General features: G+C 41.9%; 1 protein-coding gene and 2 long non-coding RNA genes across 4 annotated transcripts in view; 2 read left to right on the top strand and 1 right to left on the bottom strand.

Annotated features, from left to right (window-relative positions):
- The window catches only part of LOC310895833, a 20,407-nt gene extending 16,318 nt beyond the window's left edge, over positions 1–4,089 (top strand). The window contains exon 2 of the long non-coding RNA XR_014580986.1: positions 1,518–4,089. This is a non-coding gene — a long non-coding RNA (uncharacterized lncRNA). The remainder of the gene's footprint in view (positions 1–1,517) is intronic.
- SLC38A4 (solute carrier family 38 member 4) lies at positions 3,090–25,365 on the bottom strand. 2 transcript variants are annotated; one of them, XM_083827535.1, is made up of 17 exons: positions 25,214–25,298; positions 22,615–22,758; positions 20,888–21,118; positions 20,217–20,307; positions 18,969–19,084; positions 15,909–15,982; positions 15,681–15,773; positions 13,956–14,037; positions 13,772–13,854; positions 13,619–13,677; positions 12,944–13,222; positions 12,746–12,825; positions 11,544–11,644; positions 10,458–10,582; positions 7,918–8,062; positions 7,193–7,290; positions 3,090–5,722 (listed from the first exon to the last, which is right to left on the bottom strand). In XM_083827535.1, exons 3-17 carry the CDS (start codon positions 21,004–21,006, stop codon positions 5,621–5,623), a joined length of 1,647 nt encoding a protein of 548 aa, XP_083683661.1. In that variant the 5' UTR covers positions 21,007–21,118; positions 22,615–22,758; positions 25,214–25,298; the 3' UTR covers positions 3,090–5,620. The 2 variants fall into 2 exon arrangements, with proteins under 2 accessions (XP_083683661.1, XP_083683660.1); XM_083827534.1 differs by lacking the exon at positions 22,615–22,758 and having other exon boundaries at positions 25,214–25,365.
- LOC310895837 lies at positions 13,229–20,223 on the top strand. Its single transcript, XR_014580987.1, has 2 exons — positions 13,229–13,376; positions 19,683–20,223. It is a non-coding gene; the product is annotated as an uncharacterized lncRNA (long non-coding RNA).
- Positions 25,366–26,062: the final 697 nt, after the last annotated feature.

The raw sequence follows: 26,062 nt of genomic DNA on the forward strand, positions 1-26,062 counted from the left end.
GTGGGTGCTTTAAGCCAGCTTAGGCACCCTGGGTATATTTATATTGGTTCTCTGCAGGTTCCAGATATATGTAGCTGATGGAGGGAAACAGGTGGCTCCTAACCCCTGCAACAAGGTTTTGAGGACATAAGTAGGGCACCTATTTCTGTCTACTAGCAATGCATTAGGCTGAAGTGTCTCTGAATGGTGAGGAGGTGTTTTTGCAAGCCAAGGGGAGAGCACCAAGTGACCCGTAGAAAATAAATAATGTGGGGTGTCTGAAAAGGTGTCTGCCTCGGCAGCTACTGCTTCCTGGGGAAATCCGCAGATAATAAGAGCTGATGGCTTTTTTTAATGCTAAGGCTTTAATTTATTTGGGATGGACCAATTTAAAGGTGGGGATTCAAAGGACAAGTGTCAAATCTTAGTGTCTGCACTCACATTAACTCATAGACGTGAAGCTGTTGGGTCAGTTTGACCACGGCAGTATGGAAACTGGGCCAATTGCTTGAAGTCCTTGTATGAAAGCTGAATCCACCAACCTCAGACGGAGAGGATGGGATGAATCAGGTGTTCTGTGATGGAAGGGGCAGAAGTTGCACGTCTGTCAGAGAGGGAAATTGAGGCTGCCATCAGGCTTTCTGTGAGAAGGAGTCTGGACCCTACTTTTGGGAATAAACAGATAAGTAATAAATTATATGTGGACAGCCCGTTGTTTAGGACAGGGTAACTTTCCCAAGCCTTAAGACACACGTGCCAGGAGAGGTGCATGCTGTACGTAAAGATGAATGAATGCTGCAAACACTTTCCATTTGAGCACGTGGCATTTGAAGCATCTGTCTCAGAGTGTCCCGGAGAGCTCTGGCCAAGCAAATGTCCCATTATATTTAGTTTTGCTCCTGCTGGGAGATAAACACCTTCTGGTTTATTGTTAGTAACAGAACAAGGTCTCCAGGACGCTATATTTGTTTCCAAGCTATTTGCCGCTTTACGATGTGTTAGGTTTAGCACTTAGCTCACCACATCAGCAGGGGGATTTAGGCTCCGTCTGACGCAGCTCCTCGTGGTGCCCCGCTGACGAAGACGGCCACCCTGCAGCCCGCTGAGTGCCACCGGGCCAGGCCATGGCAGCCGGCCGTGTTTGTGGGCTCGCCGCAGGGCCGCAGCACATGGCGGGTGTGTGCTGGTGGTGGCTGTGTTGTCACTGCCCTCCTCTGAGCCACTGGAGGCAGCAGCTCTTTGCAGGTTTTAGTGCTTCTGAGAGCAGTTAGCACTGCATTTTTTTTTTTTTTTAGGTCTGAATTGACTAGCTGGAGCCAATATTTTTACCTGCAAACACCAACCCAGGAAGGCTGCTTAATCCAGCTGTGGAACAGGAGATTACTTGAGACCCCTTCCAGCTTCATGTCTTTTATGAAAACAGTCTTTCTCATCCAGGTTCCGAACAAGCTTGTAAAGTATTTGCAGTAAGTGATGATTTAGTTAACTAAAAAGCAGCTTCTGTTCTCCAGATGTCTTTTTTTTTTTTTTCTTTCCAGGGTGCTACTGGACACCGCCACGTACTGAGGACATGTTGAAGGGATCATCGGAGCAGCACTGAGGCCAAGCTCCATGGCAGGAATGCCAAGCTGCCACCCAGAGCTCACCCGGACCCCCAGCCAAAGCACCAGGGCTGGGAGCTGCTACCCTCAATGGAAAACCAGGCAGGTTTCCACTTGGGTCTGCCTGGGCTGCACCACAATTTTGTTGCAATAACACATTTTCGGGAAAACTTCCATTGAAATTTTAAGCGAAATGAATGGAAAATTTCCATCTCTACCGCTGACTAGACATCTTAGTGTGCACTTGCTGACTCGGTCTAATGACTATTATGTCAGCCATTGAGAACTAGCCGAGCATGCCAAGGTTTACTGAAAATTAACACCAGAGCCAGCTGCTTTGTGGCTTATCTAGTTCTGCTGACCTTCTTTCAGATAGATGTTGTTTAACATCATCTTTGATTACTTATGTACTAGAGAGGACTTTGCCCTCTAATGAGTGTCCCTTGCTCTGCTTCTTTCCAAATCCCAAACTGATATATTTATTGATAATTTTTGTTTGTTTGTTTGTTTTTATTTTTTTCCTATATCATTCCTGACATTCTTATCATGTCCATTGAATGACACAGCTTCTATGTCTGCTAGAATCCCTAATACATTTTCATTGCTTTATTTTTTCTCCTTGAAGACATTTTTTTTCCTTTTCTCTAACTTCCCTCATTCACTTGCCTTAACTTTATCATGTTTAATTACACAAACTCCTGACGCAAGGAATTTTCAGTTCACAAAACATGAAGACAGAGCAAAGCAGAATTAAAGGATGTGTAACCACAGGGTGAAGATCCAGGAGGGCTTCGTGCCCCGGACCAGCAGCAGGGCAGGCAGAGGCGGCAGCACGGACTCCAGGCTGATGGTGCAGGAGGGGAGGTGAGAGGGTGCTGAGGGCAGCCCTTGGATGCAATGTGGGTACCATTCATGCTGTGGGAATTTAACAAGTTTTTGGGTCTACAGTGCCCCTTGGCTAGTGTGCAGGCTGTGAGTGAGGGCTAGCTGGTGTGGGGAATGCGGTTCTCACATGAGCTCATCGGTGCTGGATAGACCCATATATTTTGGGCTACAATTGTACACCAGACAAATATGTAACGGCAGGAAAACCTACAGCTGCAGCGATAGGAAGCATTAATACAGAGCGGTACCATCTGGTGCGCGCTCCCAGCAGTGGCTATACTTAGCTGTTGTGCTGCGTATCCCGGCTAATCCCCTGCTCCAAAGAGCGACACATTCGGTGTCGTGCAGATAACCTCACTTTTAATGCCAGCCATTCTCTGCCCGGTGATGTCTGTACTGCTCCATGAATAGGTACAAAACAGGGTACGTAACAGGGTTGCTATAGGAAGGGGCTGCCATATCTGCTCTCTTGCTCATCTGCAGATTGGTGGATACACACCTTTCTCTCCTAAAAGGGAATACAGGTTTAGTGATGCTCATGTTCAGGCTACCAGATTGTCTCTGCTTGATTTTCCAAATATTCCTTCTCTTGCTACCCTAAAACAGAAGGAAAAAGATCTGCAGTCCTTGAACAAATCATTTATTGTACATTAGTGGATGGTTTTGTAATAAAAGTCCTCATTGTCAACATGACAGAACAAACAAGAAACTCCAACATCCACCATTCCCAGCAGTGCTAACAAGTTACTGTGCAACGCCAGCCTTATTCCCAGCATGAGCAGCAGCCGCACATTGCTGTGAGCCACACATGTTAACTGCAATATCTGACATTTTGCAACTCTCTACCATTAACCCGGACACCAATAGCTTTGTGCCATGGAAAGGTAGTGACTTGTGCCATTGTCCCATGGTCCTTCTGTTACTTTTCTTGAGGTCATATATATTTTAGGTGAGCTACATGAATTCCTCAGTTTCCACATGGAGCTGCGGACTACATGTACTGTACTTTTGCTCTGAAATGAAAATGCAGATACAATTTATTCCTTCCATTCACATAACTCACTAACTCCAACAGGAAGAGAGGTGTGTGGGTGTATTGCTATTAACTCTAGTCCACAGTAAAAGTCTCCTCAGAAATAAAGCAACATTACTGGTATTAGTCTTCTTAAAATAAATTGTTATTGGAACCTTTTTCTTTCAAAAATGCAAAACCAGACAGCATTCCCAAGGAAGCGTGCCCCAGTGTATTAAGGATACAGTACTCAAGTGAACATAAAATAGCACCCAGAAAGATGGTAGTTGGCATGGAACACGTCTCTGATACGCTTTTCCAGTCAACCTGTATGTGTACCCACATTTAGGTACACGCACACATAGACACACATAGACACACAGAGTGGATTTTGTGTGAAACTGACAAGTGTGCAGAGATAATTTTTGTGCGCTCTTTGGCTTTCAGAGTTCACATGTGTATGCAACAGATTTCTAAGTTGGAAAATGAAAGCTCCAATAGCAGGAGCCTGGATTTGAGTAAGCATGTTAAACCCAACAGTTGCACCTTCCCACTTGTTCCCTCTGCTATGGAGCTTGTGTCACCTCTCTGACTATTCTTCCTTGGAGAAAAATAGTACAAAGTGTATATGTAGAGTGGGTACCCCACAGCACAGACAAAATTACAGTCTGGAGGGTACTGAGTGCTAATTAAACATCCTTATAACATGGAACTTCACATTTTTTTTCTCTCTCTTGCACAGCTGCATAGCACGATACATTTGAGATTATCAGTAATATCTTTTCCTTCACATGCTGTTGCTTAATTATGCATGCTGTTGGATGCTGGCATATGCATAGCCAAGCTGAGATACAGCAACAGAGTGAGTTACCCAAATTTGTGGTTTACAGTGGTAATACAGAACTTTGATGCACATATTAAAATTCTCAGGAGGAAAACATCTTGCAATTTATTGTAACATAAGTAGTAAACATCTGAATTTGTTTTTACACAGGTAATGGATAGGGTTTGCGACAGGTATATTTCAAACACTGGTGAATAAAAATGAACCTTTTACAAACCCACCAATCTAGAATGTTTTCTTCGAAATGATATTAAGTGTGTGGCTATGAAAACAGTGACACGTAAAAAAAAAATCAAAAATCATGTACCATAGGGTAACATTTTTATAACTGGAGGAAAACAAAGGATTATATACATAAATACATATATTTATATATATAGCAAATTACAGTTTCCTGCACTGAATGTTTATCAAATAGACAAGTACTGAACAATACTGGATAGGGTGCTTTGCCACACCTCGTGGTCTCCTTAAATTCCCATAAGAATGGAAGACAAGTTTCTATGGAGGATGCAACTTGTTCAGTGATGCGATCTCACACAAGAATAAAAAAAATATTAAAGAAAACCAAAAAATCCACTCCAGAAGTGCCTGACGTTTCCAGCACAGGCATCTTTCACAGCAAAACACGAATGCTCAGCTGTTCTTCAAGCACTTGCCCCAGCACAGGGGCTCCTGTGCAAGAGAACTTTATCATCAAGTGCAGCCATCACATGCTGAGGGAGACAAATTTGGGCAACATATCTGATGCTCAGCTTTGTCCACGGTGCTTTGGCAAGCCATGCCAAAGCTGTCACCTTTCTGATAGACTGATCAGTGGGAAGCGGTCACCTTTCTGATCCCCTACAGAAACTGTACCCTTTCTCTTGGAGCTGGGCAACTGCTCCTATGTGCTTTGGGTACAAAACAAGGCACCAGCTGGTTTTCTGGCTAATTGCCTTTTCAGTGCTCTAGGAACTGTGGTTATTAATGTAATGGGAGAGGTCGAAAAGAGCAGGACCAAGCTACTGTTGAGGACTATATACACAGTTACTCTTATTTGGGTTTTGAAAATAGAAAGCATCCACACCACACATTTCATTTAACCTGGCCAGAAATGCTAAGCTCAGGTTCTTAAGGCATAAATAAGTCCTTAGTGACAAGGATGACGCAGACTCCATTGGGTTCTAGTGACCTTACCAGAAACTGTCTTCAAAATACGGCAGTTACTAGCTAGGAATAACAGTCCCATTCAGGTGTCCTTTGGAGCACACAATACAGACATTGAGGGTATAAAAAGCACTTGGTTGTCTCCACAGGTTAGTGGTGTCTGGAACTCGGGGGGTTGTAAATCCAGTCCATTACAATGAGAGTCATACTCACAATCATGAAGATTATGCCAACTATAAGAAAAATTAGAGCCTGTAATTGGAAAATAAAATTGTATTAGTGAAGAAAGTGACTGAGCAGATGATGGTTCACAGACTTTTCCATGGAAATCACGTTTATATAACACCCAGGGCCTGAATTTGGGTTGTTCTCTGGGACTAAACATAAGTAATACCATACAGGGCTATGTGCATCAAGTCAATTATATGTAGAATTTCAGTCTAAAAGGGCTGGACTTTACAAGACCAAATCTTTAAAAAAAAAAAAGCAACCTCCACAGTTTTGTTAATGTGAATAATAATACAAAATATAACTGATTAATATTTTTTTTCCTTTAAAAATTGACTAATTTTCAGTGAATGTTCATTGTTTCTGCCATCAAGAACAGCTTCAGAGTTAATCTTTTTCATCCTTATCAGATAAACAGGTAAGCCCATCTCTCTTCTCTGAAGGCATTTCTGTGTATATTAAAATGATCCAGATGCTTACTTTTCCCCTTTGCTTCAGTGGGGCTTTAGCTTACCCTAATCTGTCCACACTTAACAATATTCTGCCTCACAACACAAAGATGAATATTGTGTGTGGTCTTAGAGCAGGGTATGAAATTCTAGATATACCTAGCACAGAAACACAAAGAATGAACAAAGTGGCATGAACAAATATTCAAAGTCTCTCTCTAATGATAGTTGCTCCAAAAGTTGTCTTCAGAAATCATTTTATGATAATAAACCTTTCCTTTATACTTTCATTATGTACCAATAGAAATTCTTCCATCCCAATTAATTTGCTTTCTGTGGATGTATATACAGATGTACATATGTACTGCTTACATGATGTGCCTGCATATATATTTCACCAATATCTTTTCTGATTAATTTTTCAAAGGACGTCCTCAGTGATATTGTTAAGTGTGCAGATGGCTATTAATGTGAGCATTAACGCAAGGATAAAAGGTACTGCTGCAGCAGTCCAGCGTGACATAAACACACTCTGCGTATAAATGATAGACCTTCATACATTATCTCCTGTAGGTACGTAAATCCTTCTCAGTGGAGAGCTCACGTCTGTATCACTGCATTATCTCTGCAGTACAACCTCCTTCTTAACCTTGACCTCAGATCTGCCTGTTAATCCACAGCTGGTCTTCCAGCCTTGACCAACAGCTCCTTATGCACTGTTTATTATTTATACAAGTGCAGGTGTTAACTAGCGCTTAGACTGGATTAACTAAATGCCTTTTTCCAGTGATAAAAGACACACTTTAACCTAGCCCATTACTGATGTTTATTTATCACTAGCAGTGGGGCCCTAAACTCTTTGGTTTGTGCAGCCTGGCTCTCCCTGCTACTGTGAATAACACTGCCCGGCCTGTGTTTGGTGTGAGCCCCGGCCATTTCTGATCAATTGCCAGATGTTGCAGGTCAAAGCCCTAGGATTTGTGGCCAGTGAAAAGCACACACCCTCCCATCATCCTTCCTTTGCAGTCGCTGCCAGCATCCTTACCCCGATCTTCTGGGGAGACCTCAGGGACTCCTTCTTAACGAGCCGCAGGTAGAAGGCCGAGGGGAGGATGAAAATCAGCATGGTGGCAGAAGAAGCACCTGGAAGAGAAAGTGGAGCTGAGTACCATGCTGTGTGATGCACAGCTGGCATGGTGCACCTGCAAGGTGTAACAGGATGTGGGGCGTTCACACAGAGCTCTCCCGTGGCCACCCACAGCCCACATAGCTTCGATTCCAGGCTGCGGAAGAATTTGCTCTCTGGTTAGGGAATAATTTCAGTGGGCTTAATGGGGTCTGATTTGGGCCGTTTTCTTTGGAGTCCTGTGGTCCCATTTGTCTGCTGAGGCTCAGCCTCGAGGGCAGCATAGAGATATCCAGGCACTTATTTGAGTGCTCAGGGCTGAAGAAGTAGGCAGTCACTGCCTGTGACGCAGATGTCCACATGTGAGCTGGCCAAGTGGGGACAAACCAATTTTTATCAGTTTTTATACTGGCTTTATTTAATTCCTTGTTCTTCATGCAAGTTAGAAACAAAGGTGGATAGCATTCAGCTTTGCCTGTCAGCTGTTTGGTAATTCCTATGTCCCTTTTAGCTGATACAAAATTAAGTCTGCATTTATATTATTCCACTGTAAGACCCAAATGGAGAGTGTCATTCAGTCCACAAATGTAAATATGTTGTGGAAAGGGTAAGCACAGTAAACAAAATGTATTTATGAAACCTACCGATAAATCCAAAGATGTCTTTAATAGTTGGGACGAAAATCACCAGCAGGTTATTAAAAGCAAGAATTACTGCTGCAATCAGGAAATGTCTTATCCAGCTGAATGGTCTTTTGGGAAACAGCAATGCACTGATAGATGAACGGATCTGTAAGATGAAAACCATCAGGGAAAGCAGTTAACAGCAGTTAATTTATCTTTGCTGTTTTAATGACCTATGCTGGTTACTTTTGCTGTGAGAAGTTCTGACCGAAGAAATGTGTTTTCAGTCTTTGACTCTGTTTATGTAAATCTCACTCTGGCTTAGGTCTTTGAGAACTGGGTTCAGAATTTAGTGCAGAAACTCAAATATTTGCAGTGTAGAAGAAAGACAAGTAAATAGGGTGTAAAATCAGGGAGATGAAATCTGTTCAACTGAAAGATGCTGATATCAGCAAAAACAACAACAACAACAAAAAAACAACTCAAAGAAGCCCCCACTATGAATACTAATCAGCAGGCAAAAAATACATGGAATATATGAGTTTCTGTATTCCAGAACCTGATCCCTCTGAAAATCCCACAAGAGTTCTGCAATTTACTTTTGTGAGAGAAAGAGCAAGTTTTTGTTTCACTTACATTAAAAATACACATATACATATGAATATATACATATGTAAAAGCATCTCTTGCAATGTCATTTGGAAATTATATATATAACATTATATATGTATTAAAGCTGTTGCAGAGGATCCTTTTTGCTTCACTTTCTCACACAAGAAAGAGGTTTTTCTTTCCCATCAGCAGAGATGGAAAGTAGGAAAAAGGTCAGCTGCAAACCCCTTTGGTGGCAGGAGATAATCTTACTCTGAAGTACTCTGATAAGCTTAGAAGATGTGGAAGGTAGAGACTGAAGAAAAAGTGTTCTTACACTGGAAAAAAAACTCAAAACGAACTTCTTTTTAGTAGTTTTAAAACAAAGCAGTTTCTGGATGAGTTTGGCAACTCAGTAAGTGTATGGAGTTCTGTCGGACTTGGAGCCTGTCATTTGGAAACACAGAATGAATTTTGTACATTTTGTTTTTCAGGTTGATGTGACAACATGTTATGAAGTCAAAGGCAGATTGCAAAACTTTTATCTGGTTCCTCAGTTGGTATAAAACCGCATCACCCCTCTGAAGAACCACTGCCTGCATTCTTGTCCACTTGCTGTCAGCATCCTGTGCATTATTCCTGCTGTGATGTTACCCCCGAAATGAAGCTATCAGACTGAAATTTTACAGTCACTAACGGTTTTTAGAGTGACTAACGCTACATAGACATATACTTAATTTTTTTTTTTATAGCAATAGAATGTTTTTTTTTTCTTTTTTTTTGGGGTGGGGAGGAGGGGAGAGAGAATAAACTCTGACCACATTAAGAAAATACAAATGTAGTAGTTCATAATAAAAGCAGTCGGTACAACTATACTGCTTATTTAGAGTAATTAGATTACTAGTAATGCTGAGCTGGCTGTCCTGATGGGCCATATGAAGTTGTTTAGTATACTGGTTTTAAAGAAAATGATATTTTCTCTTTTTTTTTTTTTAGTAGGACAATTGGTGCTGTGGTATGTAACTGCTAAGCCTTTGTACACTATTTGGATATAAAAATAATTATGCAGAGAGCTAAAAATGCAAAATACTGCATCTGACAGATAGAGGCTTTTGCAATGCTTAGCTTGTTTTCCCATGAATGGTTCTCAGCTAGTTAAGGCAAATTTAAGCACTTAAATCATTGGCTTAAATGTGACATCTGGGGCAGAGCATCAGAGCACTCTTAGCTAGATGGACTGATCACTGTGGGTGCTTTAGACCAAGGCATATTTTTTTTTTTTTTTTTGCAGGCAACCTTGAATGGTGCTCACTGCTGTTAAGTATTTGCCAGCGAGCCTGGAAGCAGTACATGTGCAGAGCTCGTGTTTGCATCTGGTACAGTGGATTATCTCTTAGCAGACAGAAGCACCAGGCCATGATGCAGATCAGCAGGAACCTGCCTGCAGTGTGGTGCTGGGCTGGTGTCTGCCCCCCCAAATGGGGTGCCAGCCCCCCAGAACTCACTGGCCAGCACTGACTATTTTCTCCCCAGCTGCACAGCAGCAAGAGGAAGGCACGAAGGACAATCATGGTCAGAGCCACGTGCACCCTTGTGAGTTTGGGTGCTGTAGTAGGTGCATATGTCTGTATTAGGAAATCTTGTAGGCGGTTTGACTACATCCCCAGTCCTCAGTACGCACGCTGCTGCTCTGTTAAATATAGCACACGGAGAGCCAGGGAGAGCCAGAGCGGTCGTTGCTGATTTATTTGTGATTTATTTATAAAGACTGATTTATTTCAGTCTTTCAAAGTTTGCAACCCTAGCTGTCTAAGGTTCTTGCTCTGGGCAAGCTGCATGTGAGAAAACTGACCCTCCCAAATCAACACTGGGGCCTGCTTTTCTTTATTGTTAGTTAACCTATTCTAAGTACCCACAGTTAGTGCATACTTGCTAGGCCTGATTTCAGCTCCAGCAGCTCTGTTACTCACAGGGAAAAGGACAAGGGGCACAGTCAGGGTGACAGCCACCAGCACTGCGAGGCGAACAGACAGAAGGAGGGTGTCAAATGTGTACACCTTGGTGTACGTATGAAGTAGCTCATCTTCGACTTCTCCTACAAAAAGGAAACAGAGAGGAGTTGAGTGCCTTAAGCAGTATTTGCACATGCAAAAGGGAAATCTTTATCCTGCAGCCCGACAAGATTAGCTCTGGCCCAGCTGCTGCCATCAGATCCACATTACGGGCTGGGCACGAAAGAGGAATTTTCCCAGCATGACTGATGCAACTCCATCATTCAGAGACGATGAGGGTAACACAGCTGTGAGGTGATGCTTTTGTACTCCAGCATCTCAAATGATTTTCTCAAAGTCATTAGGTTGGTGTGGAACCTGAGGCAAAAATAATTTCTCTGTTACGAAACAGAAAACAAGTAAGTCAACTGGGAACAGATCCCTGGACCTCCACCCAAGTGTCCCAGCCCTCTCACCACAGCAGTGTGGTGCAGATTGTGCTGTGTCATTCACTTCTGTGCCGTAACAGAGGAACCAACAAGGTAAAAAGAGGTGCTGTTTGCATAAACTGGTGTGCTAATATAGGGGCTACTCTGTTTACTTACCAGTTAGTCCTGCTCATCCTTATTTTCTTTACACTAGAATGGTTTGCACCTGTTTTTCAGCACAGTTGAGGCTGAATTAGTGGCGTCAGAGCCAGGGTGGGTAGCTCTTAATAGTGTTGCGTAAAGCTGTTGAACATTAGAGTATTTTTGGTTTTGCCACTCCTGGACTTTGCAAGAGCCAAGTTTAAGGCAGCTTGCTGTCTGAGTTCACAAAACCAACTGCTCCCACTGTAGGTAGCCCTGAGACTCAGGATGGGTGAGGAGCTTGTGGCCTGGCAGCCAGATAAGTCTCACCAGTTATGCAGGAGGTTACAGACAGCACATTATTTCTGGATAATGCTTGTGCATGAATCCAGCCCCACAGAAAACACATGAACACTTGAGGCTCCATGTGGTAAATCCATCTTGTCAGATTCAAAATGAGAGGGAAAATTCTGGAGAGAACAGGGTTTTGACCTACCATAGAAGGTAAGGTATCCAAAGAGACCAGCCAGAAGATACATGATGAGCATGCCGGTGATGGAGATGTTTGAGACATTCTGCATCCGCTTTCGGGAGCGACTGAAGTAGGAGAGAAAGAGTAACAGTGCTGTTCTTACAAAGCTTCTATTTGCACAAGAAGTACTCTGAGGAGCAGTAAGTTCATAGCAACTATGTGAGTTATACAGATCTCCTGAAGCTTCACAGCTCTGTGCAGAACAGCACAAAAATGAAAATTTCAATAGAATGTTTCAATAGAAACTTCACTTCTACTATTTACTTGGTGACAACATGTAGATGGGCAATGTTCTAAACATCATTATTTCTATATCAATCTCAAATAGTGTATTTTAAATAAAATATGGAGAGATTAAAATTACAGGGCTGGTAACAATAATGAGACAAGAACTTTCAGCCAGCTTTATATGAACATGCCCTTATATCTATAGAGAGCTGTTCTGCAGGTTCAAGAACCTCCTGCAGGTCAAATCCTTTCTTTAGAGATCCCTTGGTTAAAGATTTTCTGTAAGAAAATCTTCAGCTTATGGTGCCTGAGAGCAAATTCCGAGTCATCAGAGAATTTTTACTTCTGAGGTTAAACATATTAAAATAGGAGCCTTGGTCTCCTTGAGTTTTGCAGCACAACCTCCTGTAAGGTAATTCTTGTTGCTGGACAAGTGCAATTTTTTAGCCCTTCCCAACTGTCAGCTCTGTGCTAGTTTAAGCAAATGTATTTGATTTTTGATATGTGATTATCAAAACGGGCCAGCTTAAGAGTCTATGTAAGACACCCAAACCAATGGCATCCCAGGAAACTTTAAAAGTAAGCAACAGCTGACCCGGGTGCAGAACTGATTAAGATATTTTTAGAACCCAGAATTCTCTGTTTCAGCGCTGTCTGTTGTGCAGCCAAATTCCCCAGTATATTTCATGTCATTCAAAGGACTGTCCAGACTCCTTCTTTCCTAAGTAAATATTGATCAACATGTCTCTCTGAACAGCGGCTCTTTGTCACCGGTATCTTGACTATTAGGTGAAAGCAAAGCCGATATCTGTTTACTATGGCACACAATAAATCATTAGCGGGTGGGTGTCTACACACCAACAATCAAGGCAGAACAGGTAGAAAGTGATCTCTGCTATGGTTAACTGGAAGTATGGGACAAAATTTAAGAACCTTACTCTTTCAGTTCACTGTATATTGGTAGCACCTCAGGGTGGCATACGAATGCAAATGCCAGGATGGGTATTGCATAGGCAGTCTGTAAAATAAAGCTCCCATTAGTAAGAACGGTCACTGCTGTATCTCTGACTTTTGGCAGGCAGCAGTTTAGCTGTGGTACGAATGGCAAAAGACAAATTCTACAGGATCTCCCTTACCCGTGAGTTGAAGACAAAGTATTTGGGCTGACACAAGTCACTACTGTCGCTGTGTGCTTCATATTCTACACCACTTCTGGGGGAGGTATCTCTTGGCTCCTCAAGGCCTGGCATGTGCCCAGCTGTGTTGTCCATCATGAAATTCACACCAGAGCTGAATGACTCATTTGGTAACATGACCAGGTGCATTGGCACTGTGTGGTTGGTGGCTGTCCAGTTTTCAACCCCGTGCTCCATGATGGGGAGAGGACAGGGTATTTGGGATTTCTTGAAGATTACCTGCAAAAGAGTAGACAATGTCATCTGAAGAGTACTACCATAAGAAATTACATTTATACCCATGATAAGCCAACAGGAATAAAAATAGACACACAGAAGTGAGAGGAGAAAGAGAGGGGGCAAGAAACAAAGTGCTATCACTTCTGCTTCTCGTGTGAGTATTTGTTGTTACTCTAGTTCTGTCATTGCCCTGCTTTATATTTCATCCTTTCAAGTGTTGCTTTTTAGGCTGATTTTTTAAATCTGGTTTCGTTCAGCACTAGCCTTGTTGATTTGATTCACTTGCAGGTGCTATTCTAACATCCACAATAAATTGTTATGGTAAGAAATTTAGCAGTGTTGCACAGTTTACAGGCACTGTATTTGCTTAGAGACAAGTCCTGAACAGTAACCTACCACACTGACAAAGAAAACCATGCAGGTCAGTGAAAAACCACTCGTATAACCAAGATAACCTGTGAAGCAAGAAAAAATATACAGTTCATCAGCATATAAATTCACAATCCTAACAGAAATAAGAAAAGAGGTTAAGTGGGATATTAACCTTACCTAAGGTTTTTAGAAGGGAGAGGGGAAGAATAACCCCAACTGTTACAAGTATAACGAGGTAGTTCCCATTTAGGTACCATTCTCTGAAGAGAGGGAATTAAAAAAAAAAAAGAAAAAAAAAATTATCATTGACACTGAAGTGAAAAATTTTCATCTAAGGGTCTGGTTGGACAAAGGTACCTACCCAGAATTCTCCTCGAGTTTCATAAATGCTCTGATCACTTCAGGGAGTTCGTATTTAATAATAAAGAGGTAGCTTGACATTGCTGAAAAACAAGCAAACACCTTCAGGGAAAACAGTGTAATTCCAACAAAATAATTTTTTAAAAAAAACATTGATGCTATATGAAAAGCATACAGTTTCAATAAGTCAGTTTTTGCTAAAAATGGAGAAATGAGTTTTGTTCAAATAGCAGTGCAAATAAAGAAAAGGTATGTTCTCTTGATATTGTTCTTTTATAAACATATCCTGAATGACGTCTAGCATTTAGCCTTAGAATACAATAGTCATTACTGAACTAACAACATACTCTAGTCACTGTTATGAAATTTACACTTTCAAAGTTTCTTTTGCTTTTCTGCTCTGTTTTTCTGGTGGACACTATCCATCTACTTTTTGTAGTAACTTTGGTTGTCACTTCCTCAAAACCTCTTTGTCTCCCTTGTGCCGTCTATTTCCAACTTCTTTCTTCCAGTACTCTACTCCACATATCTAAAAAGCTAGTTTTCAAGATTCATGGTAGAAGGGTCGACTTCTATATATCTCATTGAAATCTACTTGCAGAAGGCATGCTTTTTAAAAGTTATCTTACATGGGCCACAGAGAGTTCCTTGGACACCTATGGATCAACCTAGACAGTAAGTTGAATACCACTGGACTACAGGAACAGCTATTCCTCTCGCTCAGGGAAACATTCTTCCTTCAGTTCAACCACATTTGATATCCAGGCTTGGGGAAGGAAAGGAAGACCATGGACTAAGACCTTTTATGAACACAATCAGAAAGTGTTTCAGTAGAGAGATATGAACCACCTCTGTCTGGGTAGTAAATTTGCTCCAAAACGACAGTAGAAATTTGTTACTAAAGCTTTGCAAAACATTCCAAATTCCACGACAGAGACCAGAAAAAGATCTGTTGACTAATACTTTATTAGTCAATGGTAATATATATAATGATACTAATGGAACTTATGTCAACTACCTCTCCTGAAGAAATCTGGAAAATATGTACAGACTCCCCTAAGCTTTCTAATATAGTGTTCTCCAGTCTCCTATAAGGGTTTCTCCCTGTGTATTAAAAGGAAATAAGCTTTGGTGCTTGAACATGCAGTCCTTCACCTGCTACTTATGCCTGCAAGTAAATGGTCTCCATTCTGAGAGGATGGAGGTTACTTGATAGATATTTCACAGGAAGTATCCTTGTGGATGAATACTTTCAACGATCATTCTCAACCACTCAACATCTTGGAGAGATCAGAGTCTAGATATGTTTTCAAGCAGAGAATTTGTTTGGAAAATGAATTACTGAAGAGCTTTTCTTCCCTGGAGAAGTCAGAGCCATGGGCTTCTCCTTTTAGGTGGGATTCATCTTTTCTGACTTGAGGAAGATGTCTTGTCTGAGCCATGGACAATGAAGAGAAATGGACAAGCCAGGTTAGTCATCACTGAAGTCTCTGCATTGCTCATGCAGAGATCTCGGGCAACTAGCTTTCACCAGGCACTGACGTGTCAGATAGCTAAAACAAAGCAAGAAGAATTCCTCCTTCCTTTCTGTATTAAAAAGATAATGCATATTGTACCCTTCTCATCTCTGATGCTGTTTAGTCAGAGAGAGGAGAGAAAGTACTTGTTTTCTGTAGAAAAGCATTGGAGGGTAGAAAACATTTTTCTAAAAACTTTTTACCCTTACCTCCAATATTTTGCATCGTAACTGAAATGAAAACACCACACTTCCCAGGCCATCCAAATGCCTTTTCCCCCAGTTTTTCATATATTAATGAGCCTGAAAAAATAATAAAAAATAAAAATAAAAGTAAACATGGGCCACTACATTAGGTAAACTTGATGAATTGCATTCCAAGGTAAAAAATGTGAATGTAGTAAGGACTTTTGATCAGTCACAAGCTGATCCTCATACCTCCTTCTTTTGATGTCTTTAGTAAGAGGTGGATGGAGTAGAGTGACAGTATTGCTACGCTAAGCAGCAGAATTCTGCAAGGCAAAACAGAAATCAGAATCCCATGTAAGACATCAGAAACACTCAATTTGAATGTATCCTTGTTCTCAAATTTTTACATCTTAGTAAGACTCAACTAAAGTAAATTGATCTCTGTGCAAGAGTCAGGTCTTTGGTCTCTTACCAGCTCATTGACCTCTCCTTTAAATCTCTCTAGTAATGCAGATTTAAACAAACAAACAAAAAAACCCACAACCAACCAACCAACCAACTAAAAAAGACGACAAAAAACCCCAACAAATCCAGAACTGTGTGACAACTTCACTGCCAACTTATGCCTAGACTTCTGCCATTTTATCAAGTAATCATGAAGTTGTAGAGCTTAGCTTTAAATGTACTCTTTGCAAATTACATACGAAATCTTCCATGATGCTAAAATGTGGCATGACACTGGAAAACCTGTTTTTGGAGAGTTTGCAGCATTCTCTTCGAGCCTAGTCTGCTTAAAGGTACTGGTGCCTCCCTTTGTCAATTCTGATTACTGACACATTCCTTCTACATAACATTTGCACACTAAGTGATTTCAGCTATCACCCTCTCACAAAATACTGGCAAAGACTGTAGCTTTGTATGACATTTTTAGGGCACAGAACTATGGGCAGCATATCTTATTACCACAACCATCTTGTTGTCAGCTTGCACAAGTGTTGGGCAGAAGGGGACATGATGACAACATGACAGAGCTAGGAAATTCCTACTCTACTGATGTCCCTTACTCCATGGCTGAACAGGAGGTTGTGCCCACACCTTTTATTCCACTGAATGCAAGGTTTGGTATAAATATGGGAGACACTGATGGCTAAGTTTGTAAATGTATTATAGTCTAAGAGGGGACATAGGTGTAGGGGTCAGGTGATGGTCTCCAGACCATGTTTCCTTCTCCAAGAGAGACACTCAACACTAGAGGCTTCATGTGAGTGGGGTTGTCTCTCATGCTGTGGGTTCATGGTATACAGAAAGGGGTGATCATGTCTGAGGTTGCAGTGTATCATTCCAAGATGGCATCTTTCTCAAAGGCACCCATGCAGCTGCTATGCAGAGGCATGGTCTCCAAGTCCTGACACATGGGGTGCAGCTATAGTAAACTAAAGCCTACCTGGTGACACTTGCTAAACACTGCCAGGCAGCAGAAGAGACTTTCTGGTGTGTGGCCCATGCCAGTGGAAACCTTCCCCATGGAAGAGGAGGATGTAATGGGAGCTGCTGGGGAGCTTCTGAGTTTTAGAAGCCCTCTTCTTGGCTTTACTGTGTAGAAAATCTTCCAGCACGAGAGTAGTTGGGCAATATGAGAACCATAAATTAACTGCTGCCAGCATAGTCTAAATTAGAATTAATGTACGTCAGCTTCTATTTAGTAGATGGAATTTTTCTGTCCCACTGACATGAACGTCATGATCCGACAGAGGAACCTCTGGCAAGTGGATGCATGCCATGGGGGTAACAATATCCCTACAGAGTTCTGCAATTTAAATAAAACTCCTTCCTCCACCAGAAGAGAGAATGTTCTCATGCACAAAGTATGGAAGTAGAACAGAAAAGAAAATGAGCTGCAGGGTGGAGACATCCTTTGTTTTTTACTATATAAGACTCCATAGGGTTGCTGTGGCATTACTGCAGGCTTGCCAGCAGAGCACTTCTTTAGCACTGCCAGCAGAGCTAATGTCATTAGGTTCACATCCGACTTTTTTTCAGCCACTCTCGTGAATGAACAGAGCCTGAAGAATAAAAATATTGCAAAGGGAATGTGTTTTTTTTTTTCCTTTTTTTTTTTTTTCTTTTTTTCTCTCCACAACAAGGCTTGATATATCACATTTTTTCTTGGAGTGATAATTTATGGTATATCGGTTAGCATGAGTGCTCAGAGAAAGTTGGGGGAAAAAATCATACATTTTCCAGACTCTAATGCAGTCACTTGTAGAAGTAGGTTCCCTTTTTGTGTCTGTAAATCCTATATCTAAATCATTCAAGTGCAGGTGCTGGGAAGTACTTACCCAGGAGAGTGGCAGCATTTGCATCTACAATTAATTTTCAGTTATAGATTCTACTGCAAAAAAACAGGAGGTGTTTCTTAGCAACTGGAAGCAACGTGTAGCATTTCAAATGCTGTTGCTGTTCTAGTTAAACAACCTCCAGAAGAAAGAAGCCACACAGAGGTAGCCATACAACCTGATTTAAAGGCTTGTTAAGAATTCAGTAATGTATAACAATGGCCTATTGTCATATGGTACTGTCATACTGCATTCCAGCCTAAAAGGGGGATTAAAATTAAGGGCCCCAGTTAAGATTAAAAATGATTATTAAAACCAAACCAAACCCACAAACCTTTTGTAGTCTCATTTGACAGGGTTAGCCATAGATTAAAGAACTTCACAAGACTATCTGTTACTGTCTATCAAAACCCATTCTGTATAGATACTGCGTGTCAGCCGCATACCTCTGCAGTCATCTATGCACACCAAGTACAAATAGACTAGAGGAGCAGCACCAAATCTGAATAAATCTGTGCATGTCTTTGCATTCAAAGCCTACTGCCATTTCAGACTTGTATCAAATATTCTTCTCCCATTTCTACATAGTGATTGGATAGTTAGGATGATGTAAATATATATTTCATGTGTGATTTATTGCCCTTGTAGGATTCCCATACTGAACCAGCAAGATTGCTGTTGTTATTTTGAGACCAATATACTGTTCTGCCCCTCTATTTTTTTTTGGACTACACAGCATCAATGGACAGTTGTGTTCCTGAAACAAAACAGGGCTAAAGAAAAACAAAAAAGGTTTGTCAGCAGTGGATGGCTCCTTGCAGGGCAGCTAAAATGTTTTCATTATAGAAGGTCTTACAAAACATTTCAGCTAACAAAACATGGCTCTTAAGCTTAACTTACCTCTCTAACCACCTCAAAAAATAGCTCTAGCTCACTGCTTGTATTCTATTCACTTTTCTCTCTATGTACTTACACGAAAAGGATAATTCCTGTGTTGGCCATGGCATAGGACAGCCCTAAGATGCCGCTGCCCATAATGGCATTGCTGAGGTTGAACGAGGACATGCCAAAGGAAGCTCTGCCCCGGTGCTGTAGGGAACAAGAAGAGACATGACAACTAACTTGCATTTTACTGAGCGCAGTGGGCTAATTGTCCTCACTGCTGTTTTTCCCTCTATTGCTCTCTTGATCCTTAAAGGTGGAGCCTTGCGAAGCCAACAGTCTGCTGAGGTGAGATAGCCACAGCTGGCTGACTGCTGACCAGCCTCTATAGAAACATGTGCTGCTATCTAATAGATTTCCCAGTTACTGGTTTGACAAGTTCAGATGATTTACTTAAAAAAAAATTCAACCAATTCCTGAGTTTTTCTCCAACTAGGATGTATTACTTTCTCTATGGAGCTAAAAATGTGTCAGGGGGCAGGGTGGGGTGCGAAGGAGGAAGATCCATGTGGCTCAGGTGGGGGGAAGGAGAGTGGAGAGGACAAAAAACAGGAGGCAGGAGTTGGTGTGTGAGGGAGTCACACCTGCTGCCAAGAGGGAAGGGATGGGGGAATCTGGCTCTTAATTTTAGCTTGCAGTTACAAAGAATATTCTTTTCTTTAATCGGATGGTTTCATTTGAACAATCCTAATAAAATATGTAACATGACCAGTAACATAATTCCTTTCTTTGTCATCAACTTCAGGATAACTTTGAATAATGTTGAGCAAAGATAACCACAAACACACCCCAGAAACCTTTGCTGTCTTGCCATTTGCCTGTGGAATTGCCTACAGAGCTGGAGGAACACTGCGCCTGTCATGTTCAGCACTGCGAAGTTGAACATGAGTGTCCCCTCTTTCAAGGAAGGTGGATAGGTGTAGTTTCACTTACACGGATGCTGGAAACAAGCAGTACAAAAGCTAGGGCCCACCTCTAACTAGAAATGGACAGCCCCAACCCATGCTGGACATCTTGGGTAGTACAACACAGTTGTCCTACTGAGTCTGAGTGTGATCTGAGGAGTATTTCTGATTGCTTGGGAAGGGAAGACCCAGCTTTACTTGCAAGACAACAGAAAGAGTTTGCTGCACTAACTGTTAGAAAATGTATTTACTCTTCCAAAGCCAAGATTATGCTGATCAAGCTCCAGAGTAACTTCATTTACTGAAACGTTTGGAAAATGATTCAGGTCAACATGATTTAATTGTAATTACCCTTAAAAATGAATAAAACTTACATATTCTTCATTGTAGTCTTCCAATTTCTTTTTACCCAGATATCCATTTGTAAGGAACTTCTGACTTTCTGCATCATCACTAGCAAATGGACTGAACACAAAGAAAAATACGAAAACATTAGATAAGACTTATGACACGTGTTCTGTTTAAGCAGTGACTTTTGTTATTAGGGGAAACTTTCCTTTGACATTGCAATGTATATTTAAAAGTCCTCCAGAAAAAACAAAACAAACAAAAAAACCCACTTTTTTTTCTCTTGTTGCCCTCTACCCCATGCCCTGGCCAGGGCTGCCCCTCTCTCGAATGGCTGCAGCACGGTGGGAATGTGCTCAGCTCGCAGTGCATTGCGTGCATATCAGTTTACACATCGGTTTGTGTGGCTGGGGTGGTTGGGAGTTGCCAAGCGAGTGCTCAGGGCTGGGAGCCTGGAAAGGTCACTCCAGGCAGTGGCCAGCACAGGGCACCCTGGGCTGCCCCTGTTCTGCTGGGCACCGCATCTGTCGAGAGCAGAGCGGGGAGGCTTGGTGCAGTGGGAAAGTGCTAGCTAAACAATCACACTAATTTCAGCATATTACCTAGGAAACATTTTGAGTCCCAGATGCCATTGGTGAAGCTCGTTTTTCGAGGCTTTTTAGCCTTAACAGAAGAGCCTTCCCATTTAAACGCTTACCTCCCAATTGCAGCCTTTTCTGAATCAACCAGCTCCGTGTAGTTGTCTTCGAGGCTTTCCCCGCTGTTGCTCTGATCGTCGAGCTCGATGTTGACTTTTTGCAGCTCCATGCGATCCATTAGAGTGGTCAGCGCTTTCCAGCACACACACTCGCTCCTTCAGGGTAAACAGCACTGCAGCGCCTGCCTGCCGGTTCTCCCTACCATGGGGGGGCTGCCAGAACACTCTGTTCTGCAAACAACACACAACAGGACTCATTACAGTTTTCCTCAAATTAGATAAACGAGTGTGAAGCGCTGGGTTTGTGTTTGTTCTCTGTAATAGCATTAGGAGGGGAGGCTGTTGCAGGCTGGGAAAATTCTGGGCAAGCATAATGTTCCTTTATGTGCCAGCACTTGGCCCCTCTGTCTCCCTTGAAATTGTGGAGAGGGCAGTGGCCAATAGATGCACAGCGGATGCCCAGCATCTGGCAACATTACAGAACCAGAAGAAAATAGTTACTGGAATTGCTGCTTTTGCATTGCCAGTGATGGCTATGCAGAAGCTCTCACTGTTAGAAATGAAGGGAGTATATCAGGGTTTCACTACCATTGCTTCAAAACATGCATACACTTAAGGTAAATCCTTAGTGTTTTGAATCATTTGTTATAAGATGAATATTGTCAATTTTAAATGTCTTGAGGATTTCTCCCCTTCACTGGGTTCTGTCTGAGAAGGCGACAATCTCTGCATGATCTACTTTGATAATGAGGAGGTGCGGTTCTGATACAACAGTTTCTGTTCTTCAGGATATCTGTGTCTAATCCTTACCTGTCCCACAGCTGGGAGATCTGTCTCACACAGGGTTTTAAACAGATATAAGATTCGTGATCTTTACCTTTGTCATAAAAATTCCTGCTTTTAAAATTCATATGAATAAATGCTCAGCTCTCTCTATGAATTGAGGGAAAATGTCCAAATCAAAGTTACAAAGAGGACTTCACCCCCAGGATTTCAGCTCTTTCTTGTTAGTCTCATCTTCTGAGACATTTACATTCATTTGCTCATTCCCACATTCAGGAGGAAAACATTCTGCAAGAAACCTTGCAGTTTTACAATACTCTTCCCTTCCCCAAGGTACTCCTCGAGGCACCTTACATCTCTATTTCACAGCTGGGGAGACAATGGAACACAGCAGGAAGGGGAGTGAGCAGAGATCAGGTAGCATGGTAATTGCTGGCACACCTGGGGCCAGCCCTGCAGCCTCCTGGCACTTCACCTTCTGCCTCACAGTCAGGCACACTGGCTGGATCCATTACCTTTTCCACAAATGTCGCATGCTAAGTACAGACCAATGCTACATAACAACAATATCAGAAATCATTGCAACTAATAATTTCCATGTCTGGCCCTCGGTAGCACTGAACCTGCAATTATTGAATAGCCTTTTTCCTGGTTTTGCATTTGTGGATGTATATATCCTTTCTTGAGGACCAGACCTCCACTAGCCTCTGCTGTTGATCACATGCTGTCCTTAAGAACATCTACAAATGTATTTGTAGTGATAAAATTTTAGAATGCATGGGCTTAAAATGTAAACACAAACTTTACATACCAATCCTGGAAGCTAAAACCGACCCTGGGCCAGAAATTAAAGTCAGCTTCCTTACTTCTCACTAAAACCATCCACCCAGAGCAGACAACCGAAAAGGAAAAGCAATATCACAGTGCATTAGGAGATTTCCTACCAGAGGACGCGGCTCTGTTTACTCCTTTCTGCTGCCACTCGGGGAGTGCGAGCGAGGGCGACGAGCGCCCGCAGAAGCAGGGCAGGCTCACGTTCCAGCGACCCGGGGATTCTGCCCAGTCGGGGTATGAATAACGCCAGGAGACTAACAAAATTAAAAAAAAAAAAATCCAGACCCTCCCAGCTGTGGCTTCATTCACTGAACTGTCTTCAAATGCAGATGCTGCCCTGTCCAGGGAACAGAGTCCTTCCAGCTCCTGAGGCTTATTTTTAATCTAATGTGTAAAAGTCAAGCAGGCACATCTGCCTGTGCTTAGCCCTGTTCTGATAAAAGGCACGCTACCAAGTGCTCGTTGGAGAAATGTCTTTTCCAGGAGCGGCAGTCCAAAATATACACATCTTCAAAGAGTTGGGAAACAGAAAAAATAAGCCAAAAAAGTTTCCAGGAGTTAAGTTACATAGAGGTTAGACTGAGCAAGAAATTCTGTACAGCATAGCAAACACAGTTTGGAAAGGGGAGCAAAAATTGACCAGAAATATGCGTTACAGAGTAAGAATCATTTGGACATTGTCCTGTCAAACATTTACACAATGAGTAATCTGATTTATGGGCGTCATCACAAGAGGCTGTGGAATCACTGCATAAAGCAGTGATTTTCAATATACATTTTTTAAAAATATGTGAATTCCTAAAAGTCTTCCAGTGAAGGTGCAAACACTTGGGTGGCAAAATTAAGTCTATTGAGAACTCGTCTGCTTGCAGTTGTCACTTTTTAGAGAGCAGTTGGTAGAGCTCCAGGGGTCTGCACAGCTGTGAGCTGAAAGCCATTGGCATAAATGTGGGCAGGATGAGACCCATCAAACAGACTCAGCGCTAGGTTTGAATCCTGCTAATAACTTTGACATTAACTACAACCAAGAGTGTCTTTGATCTTCAGTAGGACTTGGCAGAGCAGTCCCTTAGTCAGTGGAAATCCATTTCCTGATGCTCCCAGCATTGCAAAATACCCACAAAACTGAAGGGTTTGGGAGGATGTTGAGGTCTCGCGTGCCAGTAACATGTGCCCCCCATGTACTTAGAAGGGGCAAGCAAAGCAAGGGGGGACCACTGCCACCCCTTTGCATGACCACACAGCCCTTGGGTCGCCGTTCTACCTGTGAGACATTATTTAGGAGCTGGGGGATGTGCTAGCTGGCTACACTGAGAATAAAATCCTGGCTGCAGCAGCACACTGCTCCCAGCCCAAGCCCCCTGTATGGGCTGGCAGATGGGCATGGGCCAGGGCCAGGGCCAGCGCCAGCACAGCAGGGCATGGCCACCAAGGCCAGTCAGGCCTGCGCCCTGCCAGAACACAACTCCTCCCATGAGGTGATTTTCAGGCAAGCCAAAGGTCATCTGCTTTAGCTCCCCAGTGGTTTAATGCTTTCTGCTTCAGAATTGTGAATTTGGCACCTAAAACCCATTGCAGAAACCTAAGAAACCTAAGCCCATCAAAATCTACCCAGCTTTGTCTTACTACAGAGTAATTTTGTAAGTTTGAAAGAAAGCAAAAATCTCTTCACTTCTTTCTCTTTCAGTTAAAATCAATATGTTTTCCCTCTTTGGTTACACGCAAGAAAAATCTCTTAGCTCTATGACATTCCTTAAACTTGGCTTTCAATATGGTGATGCATTTGCTGCTTCCTGTGGCATTCTTCTAAACAGAAATATTTTTCTGAAAGTATTGCGTTAAAATGGAAATACTGGTTGCAGAAGAGATTAGCCTATTATTAGAGGAAAGTTATTCCTTCCTATACAACTATTTTTCTGTTCAAATACAATTCTGTTTTGTTATTAAATAATGGTTTTCAGAAATGACTCAGAAAATGATGATTTAAAAAAATTTTTTTTGGCATCTGATATCACAACGTTATTGATTTCCATCTGGTCTGCTCTTTGAACATTTAGAGAAGGGACTACCACCAGACAAATCGTGCCAGGTCACAGATATGACTAATAGCATTTTTGTGGGTTTTGCAGTATCAAGATTTGTAAGCTCCACCATGGTATCTGATTTAGCACACTTTGCCAGATTCTTCATCTTCATGACAGTGAGTTTACAATGTTATTGCCTGCACAGCTATTTAAAAATGAAATAAGTGTTATCACTGTGAAATAAACAATTAAAATGCAAAGCCCGTTTCCACAAATTCATTTATTTACTGGAATGTTAGCCAAGTAAATCAAGAGCCATGAAATCAGCCAAAGGCTCCAAAGGAAAGTGAGCATTTATTTCTTAATTGTCTGGTCAATTTCAAACAACTCCTGCAACTTCTCTGGTTGCTTACATTTTGTTTGTCCATATTAAAAAAAAACAAAACAAAACAAAACAAAACAAAACAAAAAAACAACAATGAAAAGACTAAATTTAATTCCTGACGAAATACCAAACATACTTGCCAACATCAACTGCTATGTCAGTAAATCTTAAAAAGCCCATCCTTCAAATTACACTTAAATTTACATATTAATTGCATTTCTAATTCTCAGTTTTTGAAGACGTGGACAGTGTCTAAAATACATTGATCATGCATTGTAAAGGAAAAAGTTTTAGGTTTACCTCTGAGCCAAGCTGGTTCTCTTGCTTGCTTGCTAAGCAGGTTCTGTCTTTTAGGATTTGCACCTGTAATGAAAAGTTTGCTTATGTGCAACCTAGAGCAGTTGGACAGTGATTTAAAGACAAATGGGAGTGTATCAGATGAGCCAATCAACATCTGCTACACCCCAACAACTCCCTTTCACAAATTTGCGTCAGCTCTTTTTTAAAAAAAGGGGAAAAAAAAAAAAAAAAGAAGAAAGGTAAATCAGTTTATTGGAGCACACTGAGGGCAAACATCTCCGTTACCAGAGCTATTTGCTCTCAGAGCTTAGCGCTATTACAAAATGCATCTCTGCAGAACGTTTCACCCAGGCTCGATCATGCTTTCACTTGATAATCTTGAGTTTTGAACCACCCATGCACATTAAGCTTGCAGCAGCACAGTAGCAATATGCCTTGAAAATGGCGTTTGGGAGAAGTAGCTGAGGGCTCCCACATGGCTCTTATCTCTGCAACTGCAGAGACACCTCTCAAAACGGCGGCGGGGTGTGCGGCAGGGCTCAGTCAGAAGCGAGTGCTTTCAACCAGGCTGGGTGACCTATGGCTTAGTTTCCCAGTTGAAATATTTACCTTTAGAGCAATTGTGGCGGTGTGTGTCAAGTGACAAACGCTATTCATTTAACTGCAATATAGACCTGTGGAGAACTACTTCATTATCTGCGATGTGACTGCTATGCTTCAGAATTTAAAACCTTTTATCCAATTATATAATGACTATAATTAAAAAACAAAACAAAACAAAACCAAAAACCCACCTGCCTCTTTCCTTACCTCCCTCCCCTCTAGGCTTTGTGATTAAAACCCTGTAAT

Source organism: Anser anser, assembly GCF_964211835.1.
Source record: "Anser anser genome assembly, chromosome: 1".
NCBI classification, from domain to species: Eukaryota; Metazoa; Chordata; class Aves; order Anseriformes; family Anatidae; genus Anser; species Anser anser.

Coding starts and splice junctions, on each gene's coding strand:
- SLC38A4 (XM_083827534.1), bottom strand. CDS start 21,006: ATGGATCGCATGGAGCTGCAAAAAGTCAACATCGAGCTCGACGATCAG. Junction 15,774..15,908: donor AAAGACATCAAAAGAAGGAG/GTATGAGGATCA, acceptor TTATTTTTTCAG/GCTCATTAATATATGAAAAA. Junction 8,063..10,457: donor TGCCCCTTGTCCTTTTCCCT/GTGAGTAACAGA, acceptor TTCATCTTACAG/ATCCGTTCATCTATCAGTGC.